Consider the following 26,217-nt stretch of genomic DNA (forward strand, 5'->3'; position numbering starts at 1 on the left):
GGGACCTGGATAAACTGAAAGAACCAGAGGTTGTAGAGAGTTTCAGGGAGAGCATAAGGGAACAATTGACACGCATGGGGGAAAGAAATACAGTAGAAGAAGATTTGGTAGCTCTGAGGGATGAAGTAGTGAAGGCAACAGAGGATCAAGTAGGTAAAAAGACAAGGGCTAGTAGAAATCGTTGGGTAACAGAAGAAATATTGAATTTAATTGATGAAAGGAGAAAATATAAAAATCCAGCAAATGAAGCAGGCAAAAAGGAATACAAACGTCTCAAAAATGAGATCAACAGGAAGTGCAAAATGGCTAAGCAGGGATGGCTAGAGGACAAATGTAAGGATGTAGAGGCTTGTCTCACTAGGGGTAAGATAGATATTGCCTACAGGAAAATTAAAGAGACCTTTGGAGAGAAGAGAGCCATTTGTATGAATATCAAGAGCTCAGATTGCAACCAAGTTCTAAGCAAAGAAGGTAAGGCAGAAAGGTGGAAGGAGTATATAGAGGGTTTATACAAGGGCGATGTACTTGAGGACAATATTATGGAAATGGAAGAGAATGTAGATGAAGATGAAATGGGAGATAAGATACTGCGTGAAGAGTTTGACAGAGCACTGAAAGACCTGAGTCGAAACAAGGCCCCGGGAGTAGACAACATTCCATTAGAGCTACTGATGGCCTTGGGAGAACCAGTCATGACAAAAGTCTACCATCTGGTGAGCAAGATGTATGAGACAGGCGAAATACCCTCAGACTTCAAGAAGAATATAATAATTCCAATCCCAAAGAAAGCAGGTGTTGACAGATGTGAAAATTACCGAACTATCAGTTTAATAAGTCACAGCTGCTAAATACTAACGCGAATTCTTTACAGACGAATGGAAAACCTGGTAGAAGCGGACCTCGGAGAAAATCAGTTTGGATTCCTTAGAAATGTTGGAACATGTGAGGCAATACTAACCTTAAAACTTATCTTAGAAGAAAGATTAAGATAAGGCAAACCTACGTTTCTAGCATTTGTAGACTTAGAGAAAGCTTTTGACAATGTTAACTGGAATACTCTCTTTCAAATTCTGAAGGTGACAGGGGTAAAATACAGGGAGCGAAAGGCTATTTACAATTTGTACAGAAACCAGATGGCAGTTATGAGTCGAGGGACATGAAAGGGAAGCAGTGGTTGGGAAAGGAGTGAGACAGGGTTGTAGCCTCTCCCCGATGTTATTCAATCTGTGTATTGAGCGAGCAATAATGGAAACAAAAGAAAAATTTGGAGTAGGTATTAAAATTCATGGAGAAGAAGTAAAAACTTTGAGGTTCACCGATGACATTGTAATTCTGTCAGAGACAGCAAAGGACTTGGAAGAGCAGTTGAACGGAATGGACAGTGTCTTGAAAGGAGGATATAAGATGAACATCAACAAAATCAAAACGAGGATAATGGAATGTAGTCAAATTAAGTCGGGTGATGTTGAGGGTATTAGATTAGGAAATGAGACACTTAAAGTAGTGAAGGAGTTTTGCTATTTAGGGAATGAAATAACTGATGGTCTAAGTAGAGAGGATATAAAATGTAGACTGGCAATGGCAAGGAAATCGTTTCTGAAGAAGAGAAATTTGTTAACATCGAGTATAGATTTAAGTGTCATGAAGTCGTTTCTGAAAGTATTTGTATGGAGTGTAGGCATGTATGGAAGTGAAACATGGACCATAACCATTTTGGACAAGAAGAGAATAGAAGCTTTTGAAATGTGGTGCTACAGAAGAATGCTTAAGATTAGATGGGTAGATCACATAACTAATGAGGTGGTATTGAATAGGATTGGGGAGAAGAGAAGTTTGTGGCACAACTTGACTAGGAAAAGGGATCGGTTGGTAGGACATGTTTTGAGGCATCACGGGATCACAAATTTAGCATTGGATGGCAGCGTGGATGGTAAAAATCGTAGAGGGAGACCAAGAGATGAATACACTAAGCAGATTCAGAAGGATGTAGGTTGCAGTAGGTACTGGGAGATGAAGCAGCTTGCACAGGATAGAGTAGCATGGAGAGCTGCATCAAACCAGTCTCAGGACAGAAGACCACAACAACAACATGTCGAATGATGAAAAAACATGTAATTTTTGCCAAACCATTACAATTCAGTGTTTGTTTAATTTGCAATTTGTTAGTAGACATGGAAGTTTTTAAAAAGTAGTAGTTCCTGCTAGGAGATTCGAACCAGCAACTTCTTCATTAAGGCACTTTTATGCTATTCTTCCAATTACCAGCAATTGTGTTAATAAATAGGAAATGTTTTGTAGTAGGCAGCACTCAGAAGTCTTCTGATCTTCAAAGTCACATTTTTTTTAGTTTGGTTACTTCCTAGTGCTGGTTTAGGAAATTGATGTTCCAGCACTAAACTCCAAATACTGTAAGTCTGAAGGAAATTGAAGCGGATGATCTGCAAGATACCCTTTACAGTCAAGTTCTTATTGCCACAGGGAAGTGTCTATAATGGTTAAGGTGGCAGCCCATAAAATGCAAGAAATCCAGGTTTAACTTATCAGTGCAGCCAAAATAAATTGTTACATCTGTTGTTAGACAAATCTCTAATATTAGACAGTCACTAGATCACTATATGAATGTTTCTGATTAGCTTAAATCACCCGGTATTCAAAATTGTATTTGATTGCATTCAGCAGAATAGTGAGTGAATAGAGCAGTCAATTTTACTTGATGAATGACTGTAGGATTCAATTTTATTCATGCAGAGGAACTTTTCTTTCCAAAATCATATAGGAGAACAAAATTATCTGCTGTTTAGGTCTTTAGCTCCAAACATGTTTGCTGTGCCTCTACTTACAACCTGAAATGACCTGTGCATTTTTTCTATTCCCATGAAACGCCACTGTTCCATAAAATAACAGTTCCATTGCCAGAGGTGATCCTGCAACATCCACTTTTTTATTTCATCTGATGGCTGCCCTTTCAGGTCTAGTGGTCAATTGTGTAGAAAAAGTTTGGTTTTTCCTTCTCCCTCCTGTCCCCACTTTAGTCAATTTTGTATCTGTCATTTTAGTATCTGTGGTGTAGTAAGAAATGTGAAATGCATTTTTATGTTCTTTAGTGGAGAAAATTTCTAAGGCAAAGCATTGTAATTATGTCTTTTCTGTTACTGTCTTCTGTTCTGCTACCATCTCCATCATTGTCAACTATCAGCTGTAGAGATGTCTTTGATCCTTTTTCTAATGTTTTTGTTCAGAAGTTCTGGGATCTTCGTTTTTTGTTTCATGTTTTGCAAGATATGATGTTACTTATAAATGGAGGGCCTCTTATATAAGCTGTCTTGGTGGTTCTCATATGTTCAACTTTTGGATGGCCATGGGGATTCAGGTGATTTAGCTTCATTTGAATTTGCTGTCATGTAACTATGCAATGTTGTTAACATTTGCAGGTCCTCACTGTATTCCACAACATTCCCCATGCTAGGTTTATTGGGTGTTATGTCATGTCTGATCACTTTACCAGGTTTGTTAGGCCGAAGTATGTTCCTGTCTTCCAGAGTTTGTTTTTAACAGTAGCAATCTGTGATGCTTCAGTAGTCCAGTGCTCGTGTTCCAATCTCTGTATTTAGAGAATTTATTATTTTGTGCTTGTCTATTACTAACAGAATAAATATTTTCCTGTTGTGTGGTTTTTCTAAACAGTTACACAGGCTAATTTTGGGAAAACATGTCTCTAGATTTTCACAGGAATTTTTGTTTTCACAGCTGTGCTAATGTCACAGGACATGATTTTGAGATGAGAGTTCAGTTTGTCGTTTCAAAATTTAGATCTACATCTTCCATGGATTCTCTAAATGTCTTCAATGAAATGGACAGCATGGCTCATGTTGTCTATATTTGGTCAACCTCATGTCATGTTGTACTTTATTGATGTAATTTTCCTCCTAATCTTTTTCACTGTTTGAATTCATGCATCTTCAATTATGTAGCTGACATGTATATATATCCTGTCACTGCAGTATGATAAAGTATTTTCATTTGTATACAATATTTACCAGACTATTTCTTAAGCATTAATGTACTATGGTGGGTGGATGTTGGAACTCAAATAGTTACTTTTTCCACATCACATTTGACACTTCAAAATTATTTTTTCCTCACATTTGATACTTACCTGCATGCAGATTGCAAATTTCAGTAACATGCAATGAGATAAATGCAGATTTATCTCATTGCCCAGTACTGATTTTTCATGATAATGTATTACTGCCTCTGTTCTGTGGTGCATCTTTCTAGTGGGTCCTTGGCATGGAATATCTGATTTTGTAGCTAATTATTTCTAGTTTTCCTACCGTGTTGTGTACAATGCTACTGTTAGTTAATGAAACTCTGGATCTTGTCTTGAATGCATATACACTTCTCTAAGAGTAAGACGATTGCTTATTGAATGGGTGTGAGGCTAAAAATTTAAGTGTTCTGGGTTCCATCCCAGGCATCATCTGTCACTTTTTCACATGGAAATTGTCTATGTGGAAAACGACAGTTTCCATTCCAGTGTGAAGCTCTAGGTCCTCATGTAACTTCCTGTGTCAGTGAGTTCAAATATTGGAGGAAGCCAGTGGTGTACCACATCCAGTAAGACAATGTCTAACAGAGCACTAAGGTGTTAATAACTAACACCAGGTTGTTGAAAGCTTTACTTTTACTTCAGGTTTGCATTAGTTTTTGTGACATTAGACATGTATTCTCCTCGGTACCAAAATTTGGTGACCCACACTTAGATCTGCATTTACGTGCTTATTGTCTTTACAGGTGGTTTTCTGACCTAAAAAATGCATTCTGCATATAACCTGCTAGTTGCTTAGTTTCTTCTTGACCATAGTGCCCTCATTGGCTTTGCAGAGGTACCCTATCATCTTCCACTGAATAACATAGGTCAGAAAATAGGGAGCTGAGATCATCATAAAATCAAAAAATGTTCTTATTGGAGCCTTCACCTTGGCACATTTATAGGAGAGAGAGAGAGAGAGAGAGAGAGAGAGAGAGAGAGAGAGAGAGAGAGAGAGAGAGAGAGAGAGGGAGTAGTAGTAGTAGTAGTAGTAGCTGCTTGGCAAGGATGAAATAATTTCTGTTTGGTTGATATCTGATGTCTACCTCCAAAGAAAACAGAACTTTGATTTCAGATGTTTGTCATGTTTTTCTGACATTTCCTACATCCTGTAGGACCTCCCCAGTATGAATAAATTGGAATGAAAGTAAATCTAATTTAATGTGACACATTTTCTTGTTACCTAATGCCAGTTAGTGAATACATGTGACCAATAGCTTTTTAGCCCCACTTGATGTGTAACACAAGAACAGAAGCTTTGAATATGCCATTCTTTCTTTTTTCAGTTTCTTGAAGGTCCGCTAAAGATTGTAATGCCTAGTCTCCATATAAAGCAAGACCTAGAACTAAAACAGGAGGATGGCATTGAGCGTGATGTAAGTTTTCACATCAGTGATGTATTGTGCATGAAGTACTGTATGAATATCACGAGATGCATTGGGTGCAGTAAATTCCAATGATCATAAATGATGAATCATTAAAACCTAGGATATTAGCACTTGTCCAGAATTTTTATAGTATTTCAATTGACTGTAGGTATATTGTTCTGTTGTGTAATGGTATTTGAATGAAACTTGTGGGAAACATAAGTTTATTAACAGTAACCCACAGTAATTTTATTGTACATGTAAATAATGAATGCCTCAAATTCGTTCTTGGAACAAATGTACCAAAGATGCCTTCCTTGCAGCAGCTGTCAATTTATTTGTCTCTGTTAGAGTTCTATAATAGAAAAGATGTAAGATGTAGGAGGTAAAGCAATCAACTGTAAACAGTATGTTATCAGATAAGTATGGTATTTGTCATACTATTTCTTTTCTCTGAAGTATTTAATGAAAAACATACTGCATTACTGGAATTATGTTTGCTCTGTGTAAAGACAATGGGTTTATCCAGTATGCATGACATAAATTTACAGTGTAATGGAACATTGCTTATCCCAAACTGCTTGCAAAGAGAAAACATTGTCATAGCAAGAATCCTTGTAAACAGCATTAAATTTAGCACATTAGTGATAGTCTGTGAAATTCAGTATTCATTTAATTAGCTATCACCATAGTGTACTAAATTTAATGCTGATGAAGGTTTCTCAGGTCTTCAGCTGCATGGTAGTGTTGATATCTCGCTACATTTCAGGAATTGTCATACTACCCATCTTATGGCGAAGTGTCGAGATTGGTGGAGAGCGGGTTATTTATATGTGCGGTCACCCCCCTCCACTAGACCTTGGGTAGCCGCGGTGGACCAGTGGCGTGCACACGGTGATGGTGATGAGTCGCCCTTGGCAGCCATGTTTGGTTCTCGGTGTAAGCATTCTGTCTACGTCCCTGGCGGAGGACGTTGACGGGTAAGCTGCCGATGGACTGCCGCTATCGCAGAGTTCCATGCTGCACCGAGTTGAGATCCCTCATCTCTGTTGACCAGATTGTTGTGAAACCTTATTTCTATGGATTCTTAGATAATGCTTTACCAGAAGCCAGATGCTCGGCACTGTACCTTTGTATTTTCGAAGTTGAAAGTGTGTTTTTCATTTATGCTGTATTTTGCTTTGGCTGATTTTTCTGTGTGGCCTAGTCGCACACATGTGATTTGTTCTTCACAGCGTTTAGATGTACAGTGCTGTGTTTGCCCAATGTATTGTTCTATGCATTTGCATGGTATGCTTTATACTCCTGGTGTGTTAAGGATCAGCGGGTCTTTGGCAGTACCTAGGAGCTCCCTGTCATTGGTGGTGATTGGAGAACGGTTTTGATATTATATTTGCCAAGAAATAGTGCAATTTTTTGCTGAGAGCGGAACTGTGTATGGAAGGAAAGCGAGTCGTTTCTCCTACTTCATCATAATCTGGGGTTCTCATTGCTTCCTTCTTCCTTTTAAGTGCCCTGTTGATCTGCGTTTCACTGCAGTAATTTTGGAGGAAGACTTCCCTCAGGTGTTGCAGCTTGGATGGTTGGCCATCTTAGTTGCAGATGGCATGCGCCCTATGTTCCAGTGTGGTAAGTACTGTTTGGCCAGCTGGAATGGCCGAGGGTTCTAGGCGCTGCAGTCTGGAATTGCACGACCGCTACGGTCGCAGGTTTGAATCCTGCCTTGGGCATGGATGTGTGTGATGTTCTTAGGTCAGTTAGGTTTAAGTAGTTCTAAGTTCTAGGGGACTGATGACCACTGCAGTTAAGTCCCATAGTGCTCAGAGCCATTTAAGTACTGTTTGTCTTTGTGCTGGATGGTGGCAGCTTGTTGCATGAAGGTATAGGTCTGTGTGTCTTATTCCTATGTACTGCATGGCTTAGTGAACCATCTGCCTTCCTCTTAATTAAAATATCAAGGAAGGGGAGGCATAAATTTTCCTCCATCATTATAAATTTGGTGTTAGGATGGATGCTGTTGAGGTGTTCCTGAAACTCATCTAGCACCTGTTTGCCATGTCCGCATATAACACAAGTGTCATCGACATAGCGGAAGAAGTGCTTTGGTTTCTGACTGGCACTTTGAAGGGCCACCTCCTCGAAATGTTCGGTATAATGGTTTGAATTCACAGGAGTCAGTGGAAAGCTCATGGTCACATTGTCAATCTGTTCGATGAATTCCCTGTGGTGCTGAAAGTTGGTTGTTGTTAGTGCTTGTTCGAAGAGGCTGACTTTGTGGTTCAAAGTGCTGGGCTAAAAGTGTCAAGGAGACTTGAAGGACACTTTCGTGAAAAGCGGCGTCATGTTGAAGCTCACGAGTAGGTCCTCGATTTGTAGTAGCATGTCCCTGAGTATTTTTACGAATTTGGCTGAGTTTCTCACATGGTGGCGGCAGTGTCCAACAAAGGGTTGGAGCAGTGTTGCTAGGCATTTAGCAAGTCCTTAACTGTGAGAGTTGGAGTCTGCGATCTGTCAAGAGGTACCCCTTATGGATCTTAGGGAGTCCATAGAGGTGTGGTATTGCTGGCACTCTGGGGTACAGCCACTTCTTTATTGGCTCAGGTAAGCTAGATTTCTGCAGCAGAGCTATCATCTTTCTACTCATCGTCAGGCTTGGATCCTTCTTCAGTCTCTTATAGGCCTCGTGTTGTGGCAGCAGGTTTATTTTCTACCGGTACTCGACAGTGCTTAGTAGCACTGTGGCATTCCCTTTATCTGCTGGTAGGATCGTTATATCACGGTCATCTCTAAGGGACCAGAGAGCTGCTCGTTCTTCCGCAGATACATTATTTGTAGGCAACTGAGATCTGTCGATTATTCTGGAAGTTTCCCACCTGACTTCCTCTGCTTCCTCCTTTGGAAGCCCTTACTGCTTCTTCCACACCACTATAATGTCTCGTTTCAGGTTTGTTCTGGGGATAGGGGCAAAATTCAGTTCTTTCTTGAGGACTGCGATTGTGGCAGTGTAAAGTTCTTTTCCAGCCGAATTGATCATGGCTCTGATGTCATTCATCTCCTTTTTTGTCAAAAACGTCGCAAGATATCAATGCTACCAAGCAGCTGGAGACCGAAGAAACCTTCAACAGTCTTTGCCGGGAAAGCAAACAGTCAAATTTAATGCTGTTTACAAAAATTTGTAACACTTAGTAGAAATCTATTCTTTGTAACAGTATCCAGCTCTGTGGACTAAGATCAGTTGTGGTGAATATTGGAATTTTTACTGGGTAGACGTGATTGGAAAATGAAAAGAAGGGAACTGAAACATTTCAGATGTGGGATTAGAGAATGGCACTGAAAATTAAGTGAACTTACAAGGAATATGGAGTCCTCAGTAGAACTGTTAAGGAAAGAAATGTACAGAACATGCTGACTAAAAGAAGGGACAGGATGATATGGTAAGTGTTAAGACATCAGGTAGTGAACTAGTCAGATGTTTCCATGTCACTTGGGGAAAAATGCTACTATTACACATATCAAATAGGAACTTTAGATATAGTGTAGTTAATTTTTATGTTAGTTACATAGTCAATAGTGGCACCTCATCACACATTTGCAACTCTAAACTAGTAGATAAAGAAGTGCTTTTTTGAGGAGGATATAGTGTAATTCAGTACACAGCAAGATTTGGACAATGTACTATTTATTCCAATATATATCTTGCAAAATGAGTGTGGCAACAAAATAGGAGGCATTAGAGCTAATCTAGATGCTTCCTGGCAATTGTTCTCCCCCAAACACCACCTTGTTATGGAGTAGGAAAAGGTGAAGTAATGGATGTAGTGGTACCAGTTGTACGCTCTTCCATGCAACATTGGGTGACTAGTCTGGTGTAGATGTAGGTGTACAAAGAATTGGATATTAATAGGCAGGGATATGGACTGTAATCACACATTTATTATGAGAGAATAAGGAACCCATTTCTTAAAGATCACAGTACTCAGAGACAATGATTGCACAGCACTGTGAGGGTGTTGAAAAACATGATCATTGTTCAAGTGTGTTCAACATAATACTTGATAAATTAACAGTGATACATTGAATGGGAAAATCTGTGCTTGGCACTGTCATAGCAAATTCCAGAGCTAAAATGGTTGTCCATAGCATGCATGAAAGTTGGTCTGTAGAGCATTACCTGAGGAAACAGGTTGAGAACTGTTGACACATGGGTACAAGCTACAGCTGAATTTAAAGCACTAGAACATTAGTAGATCAATAACATTGAAATTATGAAAATGATCGTGTGTAAAATCACAATCTACAGTAAAATTAAAACTGAGGCTTGTCATCTATACTGTCCCCAAAAGTACTTTGGTATTGATACTAGAGCAGGAACACATGGAGATGCAAAATGCAGTTGCCTTATTCTTCCTCGACTGTTCGTATGATCTGACATTTCATTGAACACACCCTAATTTGCATACTAATCAGTGTAAAAAGGTGGAAGTGGGTTCTGGAAGAGTTGCACTACATTCTCATTTTAGATTTGTTTGTGGCAATAAATTTTTAGTTTTACATGCTGAATATTTTCGAAAATCCATTATCTAATGTTCCTGAAAATTTGAGTTGTAGGGAAACTTCGTTACTGAGTTCAAAAGACCCAATTGTGTTAACAAAATACTTAGAATATATCTTATTTTCAACAGCTCCAAACTCTGTCAGACATGTCTAACATAAGATTAATTTAAATTAAATATTATGTGTGATGCTCTGCTCATGTGATAAGGTATCAGTCATCTGTTTTGTTGAGAGAAACACAGCACAGGATTTACGGTTAACATGGCCTTACATTTTCTGATCAAACATTACAAATCCATGTAACAAGAAAGTTACCAATTTTGGTATGGGTAAGGAAATTTAACAGTTTGAAAGTAAGAAGAGTAGTGATAACATCAATCACTACCCTCTAATTATGACAATTATGATACAAAAAATTAAGATTTCGTTAGTGTCACTAGTGCTGAATTCCTGAGGTGCACTTCATTTGATTGTAGTCGCCAATTAAAGCCTTCTTAGTAATGAAAATACAATCTGCTCTGCAGGTAAATACACCACAAAATCTGTGGTAATTTTCTTAACAGCTTCATTAGTGAGTTCCCCAACTGGACAGTGTACCTTTTTTACTTGTCTCATCAATGTTTTGCAACATAATCTTCAATTTAGGCCCATATCAATTCTGTTGGGTTGAAGTGCCAGTGAGAAGTTAACAGCCTAATTATTTTATGCCTGTATGTTTTTGTCAACCTGTAAGTTTTTGTATGTGGCCAACTGGTTTATTGAGAGGTATTGGATTTATATGCTCTATCTTTTCAAATTTTTCACTAACTTCCAGTTACGGATGCTGAAGCCAATAATTTCCTCTTTTTTATTTTAGCGTAAGTTTCTCATCAACAACTGTACATTTGGGAGCACTATCAACAATAGGTGTTGATGATGTAGGCAGATTATGCACAAACCATTTCTCTCAACTGATTTTATTTTGCAATGCCTTGAACAAGAGTGATATTGATATGTTGTTGTTGTGGTCTTCAGTCCTGAGACTGGTTTGATGCAGCTCTCCATGCTACTCCATCCTGTGCAATCTTAATCTCCCAGTACCTACTGCAGCCTACATCCTTCTGAATCTGCTTAGTATATTCATCTCTTGGTCTCCCTTTACGATTTTTACCCTCCATGCTGCCCTCCAGTACTAAATTGGTGATCCCTTAATGCCTCAGAACATGTTCCACCAACCTATCCTTTCTTCTGGTCAAGTTGCGCCACAGACTCCTCTTCTCCCCAATTGTATTCAACACCACATCATTAGTTATGTGATCTACCCATCTAATCTTAAGCATTCTTCTGTAGCATCACATTTCGAAAGCTTCTATCTCTTGTCTAAACTATTTATCGTCCATGTTTCACTTCCACACAGGGCTACACTCCATACAAATAATTTCAAAACTACTTCCTGACACTTAAATCTATACTCGATGTTAACAAATATCTCTTCTTCAGAAACGCTTTTCTTGCCATTGCCAGTCTACATTTTATATCCTCTCTACTTCGACCATCATCAGTTATTTTGCTCCCCAAATAGCAAAACTCCTTTACTACTTGAAGTGTCTCATTTCCTAATCTAATTCCCTCAGCATCACCTGACTTAATTCGACTACATTCCATTATCCTTGTTTTGCTTTTGTAGATGTTCATCTTATATCCTCCTTTCAAGACACTGTCCATTCCGTTCAGTTGCTCTTCCAGGTCCTTTGCTGTCTCTGACAGATTTACAATGTTATTGGCAGACATCGAAGGTTTTGTTTCTTATCCATGGTTTTTAATTCCTACTCCTAATTTTTATTTTGTTTCCTTTCCTGCTTGCTTAATATGCTAATCGAATAGCATCAGGGATAGGCTACAACTCGGTCCCACTCCCTTCCCAACCATTGCTTCCCTTTCATGCCACTTGACTTATAACTGCCATCTGGTTTCTGTACAAATTGTAAATACCTTTTTGTTCCCTGTATTTGACCCCTGCCACCTTCAAAATTTGACAGACAGTGTTAGTCAACATTGTCAAAAGTTTTCTCTAAGTCTACAAATGTTGGTTTGCCTTTCAGAAATCTATCTTCTAAGTTCAATTCTGCCAGGCACTTACACGTGATTTGCTGAGTATGCATGTAGATACAGGTGATGCAGATTTGGATAAGTTGTAGGTTCAGTATTGCCTCGCATGTTCCAACATTTGTATGGAATTCAAACTGATCTTCCCTGAGGTCAGCTTCTACCAGTTTTTCCATTCATCTGTAAGGAATTCGTGTTAATATTTTGCAGCTGTGACTTATTAAACTGAAAGCTTGGCAATTTTCAATCACCTGCTTTCTTGGTAATTGGAATTATTGTATTCTTCTTCAAATCTTAGGGTATTTTGCCTGTCTATCAGGCTATCAGTTGTTCTAATGGAATGTCGTCTACTCTTCATGGTTTCACTTGCTGAAGATGGTCAGTCCTTCACAACAGTAAATCTGTTTCTAATTCAGAAAGTTGTTGATGCAACAGCAAGCCCTGTGATGTCCTGCTCTCATTTCCTGGAATAGCACTTTGCTTTTGGAAACTGCTCCTGATTCTCAAGCATGACGACTGCTTGCTGCTTTGCTTCTCGATGACATCCTGTTTGTGTTGAGGCCCATAGAACTCTGAACTCTTTCTGGTTGGTGTTTACAGTAGGTTGCTGGATGGTCTGATCAAGGCCGAAATCCAAACATACCACTCTGACCAGGTGCCATTGCCGTCAATCTGGTGATGAAAAAAGTAGGTGCCTCCTTAGTGTGCATGCACGTGCACTCTCTCTCTCTCTCTCTCTCTCTCTCTCTCTCTCTCTCTCTCTCTCTCTCTCTCACACACACACACACACCATTGATAGATCGGTGCTTCCGTCAAAGATCAAAGCAGGCTATGAAGTTATCACAGTCCAACCATGTATTCTGAATCTGATGTGCTGCTACCAGTGTCATTGTTTCAATCACTAGAATGTCTTGTTGACACCTGGCCAAATGTTTAACCTATGGTGGGGATGCACACAAGGGCAATTGTTCTCTTCCTCCCTACCGTATAAACAGAAATGGCCACCATGCTGCTCCTCTTGAGATAGCCCCATGTATCTTGATGAGTGGGGTGTCCAGGAGATCTAGCTAAAAGAAATGTACCTTAGCTGGTCGCTCGAAAGTTACTGGCTAGTCTCAAACCCTGCCTTCTGCTGTCTGGTACTTAGAGTACTGTTCTTGCTAAATCTCGCTCCATGCAAACCTGAGACCTTAAATTCTACTCTGAGGTTGTGAAATTACCCAGTGTTATGGTAATAATGGCCATTCCTTCTCCAACTCTGGCCACACAGGGTGAAGTCACCAGTTATACAACCGGCAGCCAAGGAAGGACAGCAGGAATACTCCCGTGAAGAACTCGTATGACTCTACTGCCAACCACAGCCTGAGTCTTCATCTGCTAGCCAGAAAGGTCCGAAGAAGTCCAAGAAAGGCAAATGACCTCCTTCGCCAATTCAAAGGGCCTCTTTGGTGGTGTCGCCACGTGATAACTTGGCCTGGCTGGCCTTTGTGTCTCTGATGTGCACCACTAACCATTTCTCTGTATTGAATTCTGCAAGCTGTCTGCACAACAAAGCCGACACGTCTGTAGACTAAATGGAACACAATTGCCGTGGCTCTGTGCCCTGTAGCAGTGAGTCATGACAGGATGGAAATCGGCATCCTCTGAGGTGACATCCATTTATTGTTTCCTTATCATGACTCCCTGAATGGATGTTCGTGGCCTTCAATGCAACAAAGAGGATTTAGGGGGCTTTTAGGATTGCTGCATCCACTTGTATTCTGCTCTCAGAAAACAAAATTGTGTCCTCATAACTGCATTGAGATTTTGCACCTCTTCCTGGTCTGATTTTACTTTCCCCAAGCTCATCTATTGGGGAGTCAAGCTGCTCATACCGGATGATGCTCATAGTAAAGCAGTCTCCCTGACTCTCCGTCTTCAAGCTGTTCCAGTTCGCCTTTTCGTTCCTCATTTGACCTTCTCCCTTTGCACCACTTACATCCCTCCATCATTCAATGTCACAAGGGAAGACTCTCGCAGCTTGTTGGGCAACTTCCTCACCCACTTCTCCTGCTCAGTGACTAAAGCACACCATCCCTTCTGCCCCCCCCCCCCCCCCCTCAATTCTGCAAGTCCGGTGGTTAGAATATGCCCGAGGTATTCCGGCCTGTCGTAAGAGGCGACTAAAAGGAGTCTCCTATGTCTTGGCCTTTGTGATGGTCCCCCCTCTGGTTTGACCATCTTTCTAAATTTTCCTGAAGAGCGAGCCAAGTGGGGAAGGGTGCCTTACATGGTGCATCATGTCCATCGTGCATTGAGATCCTTAACACTTTTTCGTCATCGCATTGCAGTCCTGCCCATTCTGCATATCTTGGGTGAGACACACTCCTGGGTGCATTTCCACCATGCACTATGCAGCGTCACTTTCTGTGCCTATGGTGACCATGGACTTCTTTGCACCTCATATCCAGCACGGTATCTAGTCCAGTGTGTGTGTGTACCCTGTTGGTTGCAGCATCCCCCTACAACACAGGGATCACTCTGCTGATGTCTGCGCCATTAACTCCCCACATATGCCATGGAGTAGATGGCCATCTCCCTAGGGCATCGGGACTCCCAGCAATGACCATCCTGCCAGGTGATCCTTGCTGAGGCTGGGTGGCACCTGTGGGGAGGGCCCCTGTTCGGTGTGGGTGGCATTGGGTTGGTGGCATCAGGGCAGATGACACGCCATGATGTGTAGTATGTCATCTCATGCTGGTGGTCCGCTGCCAGCAGTCTTTCAGTGGGAAAAGTCTAACTTCAATGCTAAGAAATATGAGCCCAAATCGTCCCCCTCCCTGGCCACATCATGGCAGGAACGCCAGGCTAAAGATGGCAGTGAAGCATATTCGCCTCAGTACCTCGTATGTGCGGGGAATCTTTGATGTCCATGAAAACTCAATTTTTCGTGGAGCATTTGGGTGACAAGTTGAGAAAGGTGGAGGGTTTGTCCAAAATGCGCTCTGGGTCAGTCCTTACAAAAACAGCATCCTCTGCCCAATCACAGGTATAACTCGCTTGTGACAAATTGGGGGATGTTTCTGTTTCCATCACACTCCATAAGATCTTAAATCTGGTCCAGGGTATTACATTCCACAGGGACTGGAACAGAAAAGGGAGGTAATGACAGTGGCATATTAAGTGCCCTCCGCCATACACCGTTGGGTGGCTTGCGGAGTATAAATGTAGACGTAGACCTAGTTTTGCAGTCTGACAACGAGCTGCATGCCAGTTTAGAGTGGCGATGTGTTCATTTCATCTGCTGCATTCATCGGGGTCCGACCCCCCAGGGGGTCCACAACTCTTGTGGACACGTGCGTAGCGAGCACGGGACCCCGAGCTAATGTGGCCCTCCTTCCTTTCTGGGCTGCATACCTTCCCTTTCCTCATCCTTCCCCGTCCCCCATCTTCGCCCCCCCCTCCTCACCTCTGGCTCTTTCCTTCCCTTTCTCCCGCTCTGGGAGTATGGTTTGTGCCTACGTCCGGAGACGGACGCTCGAAACTGTTACAAATTCCTTGCTTTCTACACTTGCAAGTCTTCGTCCTTCCTCTGTCCTTCTCTTTTCCTTCCCTCTTCTCTTTGCCCTTTTCTCCGCTGCGGCGTTTGAGACCCCTCTTCTTTCCTTTCCCTTTCTCTTTTTTCCTCCCTGTGCATGTCTGAAGGCCAACACACGCACTTCCATGCGTAGCCGGTGACGGGGTAACGCGTAATTCCCCGCCCCAGGTAGACAGGTAGGACACGTACGTACCCCCTGGTAACGGCCAGGCCCAGGGAGGGGTGATTACCCGAGCTGATACCTTCCGAAAGTGCCGATTGGTCCCTCCATCCGTTTGCCGGGAGGTGTGACCTGAGGTGTGAACAATCACCTAAGGCGGGAGTGCCCTCAGTGAGGGCCGCGACAAGGGAGGAGCGCGCCATGGGGGACGCCGGTAATCATGGGGGATTCTTCCACAATGGTTTCCTCACCTTCCACTATGTCTGTTCACAAACGTAAGTTCATTGAGTCTCAGCCACAGACAGTTCTTCCATCGTTGCCACAGTTCCTTGTTGTTTCTCGGTCTGACGAAGGTCACGACTTCTCCACGGTCAACCCTTTCATTATTCAGAAAGGTGTCGACGCTATTGCTGGTCCTGTAAAGTCTTGTTCCAGATTACGGAATGGCATCCTGTTGTTAGAAACAGTCAGTGCCCTCCAGGCATAAAAATTACTGCGTACTTCACTGCTCCACACCTTCCCTGTCCGGGTTGAAGCGCACAGCACTTTAAATTCCTCGTGTGGAGTCGTCTATACACGCTCCCTCGATGGATTGTCTGACGAAGAAATTCAGCACTACCTATCTGACCAGGGCGTAACGGCTGTTCATAGAGTTATGAAAAGGGTTGATACGAACATCATTCCAACCCGCACTGCCTTCTGAACATTTGACAAAGTTCAACTGCCATCGAAAATCAAAGCAGGCTATGAGATAATTTCCGTTCGCCCTTACGTCCCAAACCCTACGCGTTGCTATCGATGTCAGCGGTTCAATCACACCAGCCAGTCCTGTTCCAATCCAGCCAAATGTGTTACGTGTGGCAAGGATGCCCATGAGGGTGCTTGTCCACCTCCATCCCCTCGCTGCATCAACTGTATGGGTGACCACGCTGCTTCCTCTCGAGATTGCCCCGTTTTTAAGGACGAAAAGCTCATCCAGGAAATAAGAGTGAAGGAAGAGGTGTCGACCTTTGCTGCTCGAAAATTATTCGCCAGTCGACAGCCCACCGTGCCTCAGACAGGAAAATACAGCACTGTCCTTGCTTCTCCTCGGCCAACAAAGGAGGCGGCCACGCAGACTTGCGACCTTACCTTTAGTGCCACGGTCGTCAGATCGGCCAGCGCAAAGATCGCCCGTTCAACCTCACCACTTTCGCCTGCCCACTCTATGGCTCACCCTTCGTCGGGTTCTGCTAAATCTCGAGCCCGAAAGTCAGACACCAAGACTTAGAAAAAAGAGCATACTCGTGGAGAGTTTTTACGTACCGCAACTTCACAACCATCGGTTCCTCCTTCATCTAAACATCATACTTCCAAGAAGGCTACAAAGAAACCCAGTTCCTCTCCTTCTCTGCCAAGGCGTGTCCCATCTACAGCACCACCTGGCGGAAATCGCCCTCGGCCGTCTTCTGTGTCGCCGAGGCGCACTGCTGGTGGCCGGTCAACCGGCCGATCGCTGGTGGCAGGAGCTGCTCCTGACCAACCTATGGATCAGGATCTTCTGCCTTCAGCTGAATGCCATTCCATGCTGTCGGTCGCAAGCTCTGAGCAGTCTTGGAGTTGACAGCAACTTTGGTCACTTTCCTCCATTTTCTGTTCAACCTATGTCCATTATCCACTGGAATATCCACGGTATTCGAGCCAATAGGGATGAATTGTTGATCCTCTTACGATCCTATTCGCCGGTCATCTTCTGTCTTCAGGAAACAAAGCTGCGTCCCCATGACCGCTTTGTTCTCCCTCATTTTCAGTCCGTCCGATATGATCTCCCCTCTGTTGAAGGCACTCCAGCACATGGAGGACTCATGATTCTTCTCCATGAAACTCTCCATTATTACCCAATCCATTTAAACACTTCCTTCCAAGCTGTCACCGTCCGTCTTTCCCTTTCCGGATACACGTTCTCTCTTTGTACTGTATACATTCCATCGTCCACACCAATGGCACGAGCTGATCTCCTTCATCTTCTTGGTCAGCTTCCACCCCCGTATTTGCTGGTTGGAGACTTCAATGCCCACCACCCGCTTTGGGGATCTCCACATCCTTGTCCACATGGCTCACTATTGCTAGACGTCTTCCACCAAGCGGATCTAGTTTGCCTCAACACTGGGGTCCCTACATTTTTATCTGCCTCCACGACAAATTTATCTCATTTGGACCTTGCGGTCGGTACTGTTCCGCTAGCTCGTCGCTTCGAATGGTTCGCCCTTGGTGATACACACTCGAGTGACCACTTTCCATGTGTCCTTAGGCTGCAGCCTCAACTGCCATACAAGCGCCCGTGACGCTGCAAGTTTGCCCAAGCTGATTGGACACTTTTTTCGTCTCTAGCGACATTCGATGACCGTCACTTTCCCAGCGTCGACGATGAGGTCACCCATATTACCGACGTTCTTCTTACAGCTGCGGGACATTCAATACCACGCACCTCCGAATTGCCCCGGCGCCCCCCCAGTTCCTTGGTGGAACAAGGCATGCCGTGATGCCATACGTGAGCGGCGACGTGCTCTTCGCGTTTTCCGCCACCATCCTACTTTGGCCAACTGTATCCGCTATAAGCAGTTCCGTGCGCGATGCCGTCGTGTCATCCGCGATAGCAAGAAGGCAACCTGGAAATTCTTTATTAGCTCATTTAACACCTTCACTCCCTCCTCGGAAGTTTGGAGTCGGCTTCGACGGTTCTCAGGCGCGCCTAGTTTCTCCCCGGTCTCTGGGCTCACTGTCGCGCATGATACATTCGTGGACCCCGTCGCAATTTCGAACCCGTTGGGTCAGCACTTTGCTGAAATTTCGAACTCTTCCAGTTACCCGCCAGCGTTTCTCCCGAAGAAACGTGCAGCGGAAGTGCGACCTCTTGCTTTCTCCTCTCAAAATCGCGAAAGCTATAATACTGTTTTCTCCATGCAGGAACTCCAACATGCACTGTCTCCTTCTCGCTCCTCTGCCCCAGGACCGGATGGAATCCACGTCCAAATGTTGCTGCATTTATCAACCCATAGTCTGCGTTACCTCCTTCGCCTTTATAATCGAATTTGGACCGACAGTACTTTTCCCAGACGATGGCGGGAAGCTATCGTCGTTCCTGTTCCGAAACCTGGAAAGGACAAACATCTCCCCTCTAGCTATCGCCCCATTTCTCTCACAAGTAGTGTCTGTAAGGTTTTGGAGCGTATGGTGAATTACCGTCTAGCGTGGTGGCAGGAATCCTGCAGTCTTTTAACACCTGCCCAATGCGGATTCCGAAAGCATCGTTCTGCAGTTGACCATCTTGTTGCTCTCTCCACTTATATCATGAACAATTTTCTCTGGAAACGCCAAACAGTAGCAATATTTTTTGATCTGGAGAGAGCATACGATACCTGTTGGAGGACAGGCATCCTCTGCACACTGTTCTCTTGGGGCTTTCGAGGTCGGCTACCCCTTTCTCTTCGCGACTTTATGGCAGAGCGCACATTTAGGGTGCGGGTGAACACTACTCTCTCCCGTACTTTCTCCCAAGAAAACGGGGTACCCCAGGGCTCCGTGCTGAGTGTTGTACTGTTTGCCATTGCCATAAATCCAATTATGGATTGTCTCCTTCCTGATGTCTCGGGCTCCCTCTTTGTGGACGATTTTGCGATCTACTACAGCTCTCAACGGACCAGCCTTCTTGAACGACGTCTTCAAGGATGTCTCGATCGCCTCCACTCATGGAGCATCGAAACCGGCTTCCGTTTCTCTCCCAGTAAGACCGTTTGTGTTGATTTTTGGCGACGTAAGGAGTTTCTTCCGCCCTCCTTACATCTAGGTCCTGTCAACCTTCCGTTTTCAGACGTCGCTAAATTCTTGGGTCTTATGTTTGACAGAAAACTGTGCTGGTCCTCCCACGTTTCCTATCTTTCAGCTCGCTGTCTGCGATCCCTTAACACCCTCCGTGTCCTGAATGGTACCTCCTGGGAAGCGGACCGAGTGGTCCTTCTCCGCCTCTATCGCACCTTAGTTCGCTCGAAATTGGATTATGGAAGCATAGTCTACTCCTCTGCTCGGCCGTCTATTCTTCGGCGTCTCGACTCTATCTACCACCGTGGATTACGTTTAGTGTCTGGAGCTTTTTACACAAGCCCTGTGGAAAGTCTTTATGCTGAGACTGCTGAACCTCCGCTGTCCAATCGGCGAGCAGTCCTTCTGAGTCGTTATGCTAGCCATCTGTCTTCCATGCCTGCTAATCCAGCCCATGACCTTTTTTTCGACGCCTCCTTTGATGTAGGGTATGCAGGCCGCTCCTCATCCCTACTACCCCCGGGAGTCCGCTTCCGGCAACTGCTCCATTCTCTTTCCTTCCGCTTTCCTAAAACCTTCTTGACAACTTGGGGTACAGCACCGCCTTGGCTCCATCCCCGGATCTGCCTGCTCCGTGACCTTTGTCGATTACCCAAGGATGGTACCCCTACACTTGTTTATCGTCGGGCATTTGCTGCTCTATGTGCACAAATGACGGACGCTACATTTATTTACACCGGCGGCTCGAAAACATCGTTAGGTGTAGGGAGTGCCTATATTGTTGGCGACACCCCAAATCACTTTCGGCTTCCCGACCAGTGTTCGGTTTATACTGTGGAGCTTTATGCTGTTCTCCAGGCTGTCCACTACATCCGCCGCCATCAGCGGATACAGTACGTTATCTGCTCAGATTCTCTCAGCTCTCTCCTCAGTCTCCAAGCTCTTTATCCTGTGCACCCTCTGGTCCACCAGATTCAGGACTGTCTGCGCTTGCTCCACCTAGGGGGCGTCTCGGTGGCGTTCCTCTGGATCCCGGGACACGTTGGTATCTGTGGAAATGAGGCGGCCGATATTGCAGCCAACGCTGCTGTCTCTCTTCTTTGGCCAGCTATTCAATCAATTCCTTTCGGCGATCTATGGAGCGTTTTATGTCGTGTTGTTCATTTATGGCACGCGCATTGGTCAACACTTCCCCATAATAAATTGCGGGAAGTGAAAGCTCTTCCTTGCGCTTGGACCTCTTCCTCCCGAACGCGTCGTCGGGAGGAGGTAATTTTAACTAGACTCTGGATAGGGCACTGTCTTTTTAGCCATCGACATCTTTTAAGCGGCAATTCTCCCCCACTCTGTCCCCTCTGCTCTCAGCTGTGGACCGTAAGACACCTTTTAATTGAATGCCCCTATTTTAATCCGTTACACTCCCTTCTACAGCTATCGCCTGATCTATCGTCGATTTTAGCAGATGACACGCGCTCAGCCGACCATGTTCTCCAGTTTTAGTGCCAGTGAAATGACGTCAGTCATTTGAAGCTTTTTTTTGGGGACAACCAACCCCTTTCTGTAGTGGATCTTTAAGCCTTCCTTCTGCTTTTAGTTTCTCCAATTTTATGACTTTGTTCCCATTGCTGCTGATTTTCAATTTCGGTTTTTTACTGTTTCCCAAGTCACGGGCTGGGCGCTAATGACCATAGCAGTTTTGCGTCCTAAAACCAAAACAAAAAAAAACAAATAAAAATCGGGGTCCGAGGAATAATCAGTTGGCCACTGGTGCCTTCATCTTGGCCTTGGAGGGTGATACATTGCCTGAGAAGGTGAAGGTGATGTTCTACTGCTTTGATGTCAAGCCATATATACATCCCCCGATGAGCTGCTTTAAGTGCCGGAAGTGGCCATATGTCTGCCTGCTGTACTTCCAATGTCACACGTCGATATTGTGAATGTCCATCACATCCCAATACTCCACGTGCCCTGCCTCCCATCTGTGTCAACTGTGGAGAGCCTTATTCACCTTGATCGTGAGGATTTTACAGGAAGAGAGGAAATTCGTGGAATATAAGACCCTGGACCGACTGAGGCTAAGAGGAAATTGGAGCACCTACATCATTTAGCTATGACCTCTTACACAGCCACTATGAGAACAGTTGTTGCCTCTCGGAACCAGAAGGCTACACCTGCCCCCTTGATGATGCAGGGCACTTCCCTCCCTGTTGGTCCCACACCACCTACTATGGGAGCAAACCCCCCCCCCACACACACACACACCACACACACACACACACACACACACACACACACACACACACACACAAACTGTTCTGGATATCGGTACCCACTTCTGAGCTGGAGAAACGTAAGTCTTCTTTGGATCCTCTTGCTAGGAAGGGGTCACTTGGGTCACTGCCATCCCAGGTTTCTGCTAGTGGGAAAGATGATACTCACCATTTGTTGAAGAGCCCAAAAGCAGTTGGTCATAGGGCTTCACGCTGATACTCAGTCCCGGAGACTGAATCATTGAAGTTCTCCCAGCCAGGGAACCCAGTGAGAGAAATCCAAAGGCACCATGCTTACTGGCTGAGGCAGAGACGTTGAAACTTAACTGTCTCAGTTCGACCTCTGCCTCTTAAATACTGGGGCTGCCACACATTTCAGTGTGGCTCATGGTAGTTAGTTGGCCATTGATTTATCAATTGGCAGCCCAGGACTTCTCCCATCTATCTACTGGAGAGCACATGACGACCTGTGCGGTACTGACCGCTTCCCCATCTTCCTGCCACTGCCCTGGCGTCAGGCCCATGGGCGCCTGCCCAGATGTGCTTCAAACAAGGTGGACTGGGAAACTTTCACCTCTGCTGTCGCCATTGAATCTTCCTCACACGGCAACGTCGATGTGATGGTTGAGCAGGTAATTACAACAATCGTTTCTGTGGCAGAAAACACGATCCCTCGCTCTTCAGGGTGTCCCAGCGAAAGGCAGTCCCTTGGTGGTCGCCGGAAGTCACTGAAGCAATTGAGAAGCGTTGGCTAGGCGTAAGTGGCACCCTTCTCTGGTGCACCTCATAGCCTTCAAATGGCTCCATGCCTATGTTCACCTACTTATCAAACAACGGAAGCAGGAGTGTTTCGAGAGGTATGTTTTGACCATTGGGTGTGGTACATCATCTTCCGAAGTCTGGGCCAAAATCAAACTTGTTTTCAGGAACCTGACTCCAAAAGGTGTTGCCAGTGTTAACATAAATGGCGTGTTATCTACCGACACAAATGTAATTGCCAAGCACTTTGCTGAACACTATGCTCGAGCCTTTGCATTGGAGAACTACCCAACAGGCTTCCACACTTCCAAATGGCCTGTTGAAGGAAAAGTCCTCTTGTTGACTACACTTCACAATGAATCCTATAACGTCCCATTTACAGAGTGCAAGCTCCTCAGTGCCTTGCGCATCACCCTGACACAGCTACTGGGCCAGATCAGATACACAGTCAGATGAGTGAACATATCTAATCTGACTTCAAGCGTCATCTCCTCGTCGTCTGCAACAGGATCTGGTGTGATGGCATCTTTCCATTGCAATCGCGGGAGAGCACAATCAATCCGGTGCTCAAACCCAGTAAAAACACACTTGATGTGGATAGCTGTCCCCCCATCAGCCTCACCAACGTTACTTGTAAGCTGCTGGAAAGTATGGTGCGTCAGCAGTTGGGTTGGGTCTTGGCGTCAAGTAGCCTACTGATGCCATGTCAGCAGTTTCCACCAGGTCGCTCTACCACTGATAACCTTGTCACTTGAGCCTACCATCTGAACAGCCTTTTCCAGCTGCCAACACTTGGTTGCCGACTTTTTTGTTTTACGAAAAGTATACGACACCACCTGGCGACATCATATCCTTGCCACATTATACAAGGAAGTCTCCGAGGCATGCTCTCGATTTTTATCCAGTATTTCCTGTCACTTGGCACTTTCGGTGTCAGAGTTAGTGCCTCTCATAGTTCGCTCCATATCCAGGAGAATGGGCTCCCACAGGGCTATGTATTAAGTGTTTCTCTGCTTTTGGTGGCCATTAATTGTCCAGCAGCAGGTGTTGAGTCGTCCATCTCACCTTCTCCGTATGCTGACGACTTCTGCATTTTGTACTGCTCCACCAGTACGGGTGTTGCTGAGTGGTGCCTAACGGAGCAATTAATAGATGCAGTCATGGTCTCTAGCCCACAGTATCCAGTTTTCGGCCGCTAAGTCATGTGACAGGGGCAGCAGCCTTTTCAGTAGTTGCAGGGGCAACAGTCTGGATGATTGACTGATCTGGCCTTGTAACAATAACCAAAACGGCCTTGCTGTGCTGGTACTGCGAACGGCTGAAAGCAAGGGGAAACTACGGCCGTAATTTTTCCCGAGGGCATGCAGCTTTACTGTATGATTAAATGATGATGGCGTCCTCTTGGGTAAAATATTCCGGAGGTAAAATAGTCCCCCATTCGGATCTCCGGGCGGGGACTACTCAAGAGGATGTCGTTATCAGGAGAAAGAAAACTGGCGTTCTACGGATCGGAGCGTGGAATGTCAGATCCCTTAATCGGGCAGGTAGGTTAGAAAATTTAAAAAGGGAAATGGATAGGTTAAAGTTAGATATTGTGGGAATTAGTGAAGTTCGGTGGCAGGAGGAACAAGACTTCTGGTCAGGTGACTACAGGGTTATAAACACAAAGTCAAATAGCGGTAATGCAGGAGTAGGTTTAATAATGAATAGGAAAATAGGAATTCGGGTAAGCTACTACAAACACCATAGTGAACGCATTATTGTGGCCAAGATAGATACGAAGCCCACACCTACTACAGTAGTACAAGTTTATATGCCAACTAGCTCTGCAGATGACGAAGAAATTGAAGAAATGTATGATGAAATAAAAGAAATTATTCAGATAGTGAAGGGAGACGAAAATTTAATAGTCATGGGTGACTGGAATTCGAGTGTAGGAAAAGGGAGAGAAGGAAACGTAGTAGGTGAATATGGATTGGGGCTAAGAAATGAAAGAGGAAGCCGCCTGATAGAATTTTGCACAGAGCACAACTTAATCATAGCTAACACTTGGTTTACGAATCATGATAGAAGGTTGTATACATCGAAGAACCCTGGAGATACTAAAAGGTATCAGATTATATAATGGTAAGACAGAGATTTAGGAACCAGGTTTTAAATTGTAAGACATTTCCAGGGGCAGATGTGGACTCTGACAATCTATTGGTTATGACCTGTAGATTAAAACTGAAGAAACTGCAAAAAGGTGGGGATTTAAGGAGATGGTACCTGGATAAACTGAAAGAACCAGAGGTTGTACAGAGTTTCAGGGAGAGCATAAGGGAACAATTGAAAGGAATGGGGGAAAGAAATACAGTAGAAGAAGAATGGGTGGCTCTGAGAGATGAAGTAGTGAAGGCAGCAGACGATCAAGTAGGTAAAAAGAAGAGGGTTAGTAGAAATCCTTGGGTAACAGAAGAAATATTGAATTTAATTGATGAAAGGAGAAAATATAAAAATGCAGTAAATGAAGCAGGCAAAAAGGAATACAAAAGTCTCAAAAATGAGATCGACAGGAAGTGCAATATGGCTAAGCAGGGATGGCTAGAGGACAAATGTAAGGATGTAGAGGCTTGTCTCACTAGGGGTAAGATAGATACTGCCTACAGGAAAATTAAAGAGACCTTTGGAGATAAGAGAACCACATGTCTGAACATCAAAAGCGCAGATGGAAACCCAGTTCTAAGCAAAGAAGGGAAAGCAGAAAGGTGGAAGGAGTATATAGAGGGTCTATACAAGGGCGATGCACTTGAGGACAATATTATGGAAATGGAAGAGGATGTAGATGAAGATGAAATGGGAGATACGATACTGCGTGAAGAGTTTGACAGAGCACTGAAGGACCTGAGTCGAAACAAGGCCCCTGGAGTAGACAACATTCCATTGGAACTACTGAAGGCCTTGGGAGAGCCAGTCCTGACAAAACTCTACCATCTGGTGAGCAAGATGTATGAAACAGGCGAAATACCCTCAGACTTCAAGAAGAATATAATAATTCCAATCCCAAAGAAAGCAGGTGTTGACAGATGTGAAAATTACCGAACAATCAGTTTAATAAGCCACAGCTGCAAAGTACTAACACGAATTATTTACAGACGAATGGAAAAACTAGTAGAAGCTGACCTCGGGGAAGATCAGTTTGGATTCCGTAGAAATACTGAAACACGTGAGGCAATACTGACCTTACGACTTATCTTAGAAGAAAGATCAAGGAAAGGCAAACCTACGTTTCTAGCATTTGTAGACTTAGAGAAAGCTTTTGACAATGTTGACTGGAATACTCTCTTTCAAATTCTAAAGGTGGCAGGGGTAAAATACAGGCTATTTACAACTTGTACAGAAACCAGATGGCAGTTATGAGTCTAGGGACATGAAAGGGAAGCAGTGGTTGGGAAAGGAGTGAGACAGGGTTGTAGCCTCTCCCCGATGTTATTCAATCTCTATATTGAGCAAGCAGTAAAGGAAACAAAAGAAAAATTTGGAGTAGGTATTAAAATCCATGGAGAAGAAATAAAAAC

General features: G+C 44.0%; 1 protein-coding gene across 4 annotated transcripts in view; it reads left to right on the top strand.

The window, feature by feature from the left end:
- LOC124554005 (zinc finger protein 418-like) overlaps positions 1-26,217 on the top strand; it is a 218,937-nt gene that overhangs the window by 23,018 nt on the left and 169,702 nt on the right. For all 4 annotated transcript variants that reach the window (XM_047128026.1, XM_047128024.1, XM_047128025.1 and 1 more), the window contains exon 4: positions 5,377-5,466. In XM_047128026.1, the coding sequence (XP_046983982.1) occupies positions 5,377-5,466 (90 nt within the window). The remainder of the gene's footprint in view (positions 1-5,376; positions 5,467-26,217) is intronic.

This window comes from Schistocerca americana, chromosome 11, assembly GCF_021461395.2.
Source record: "Schistocerca americana isolate TAMUIC-IGC-003095 chromosome 11, iqSchAmer2.1, whole genome shotgun sequence".
Classification (NCBI taxonomy): Eukaryota; Metazoa; Arthropoda; class Insecta; order Orthoptera; family Acrididae; genus Schistocerca; species Schistocerca americana.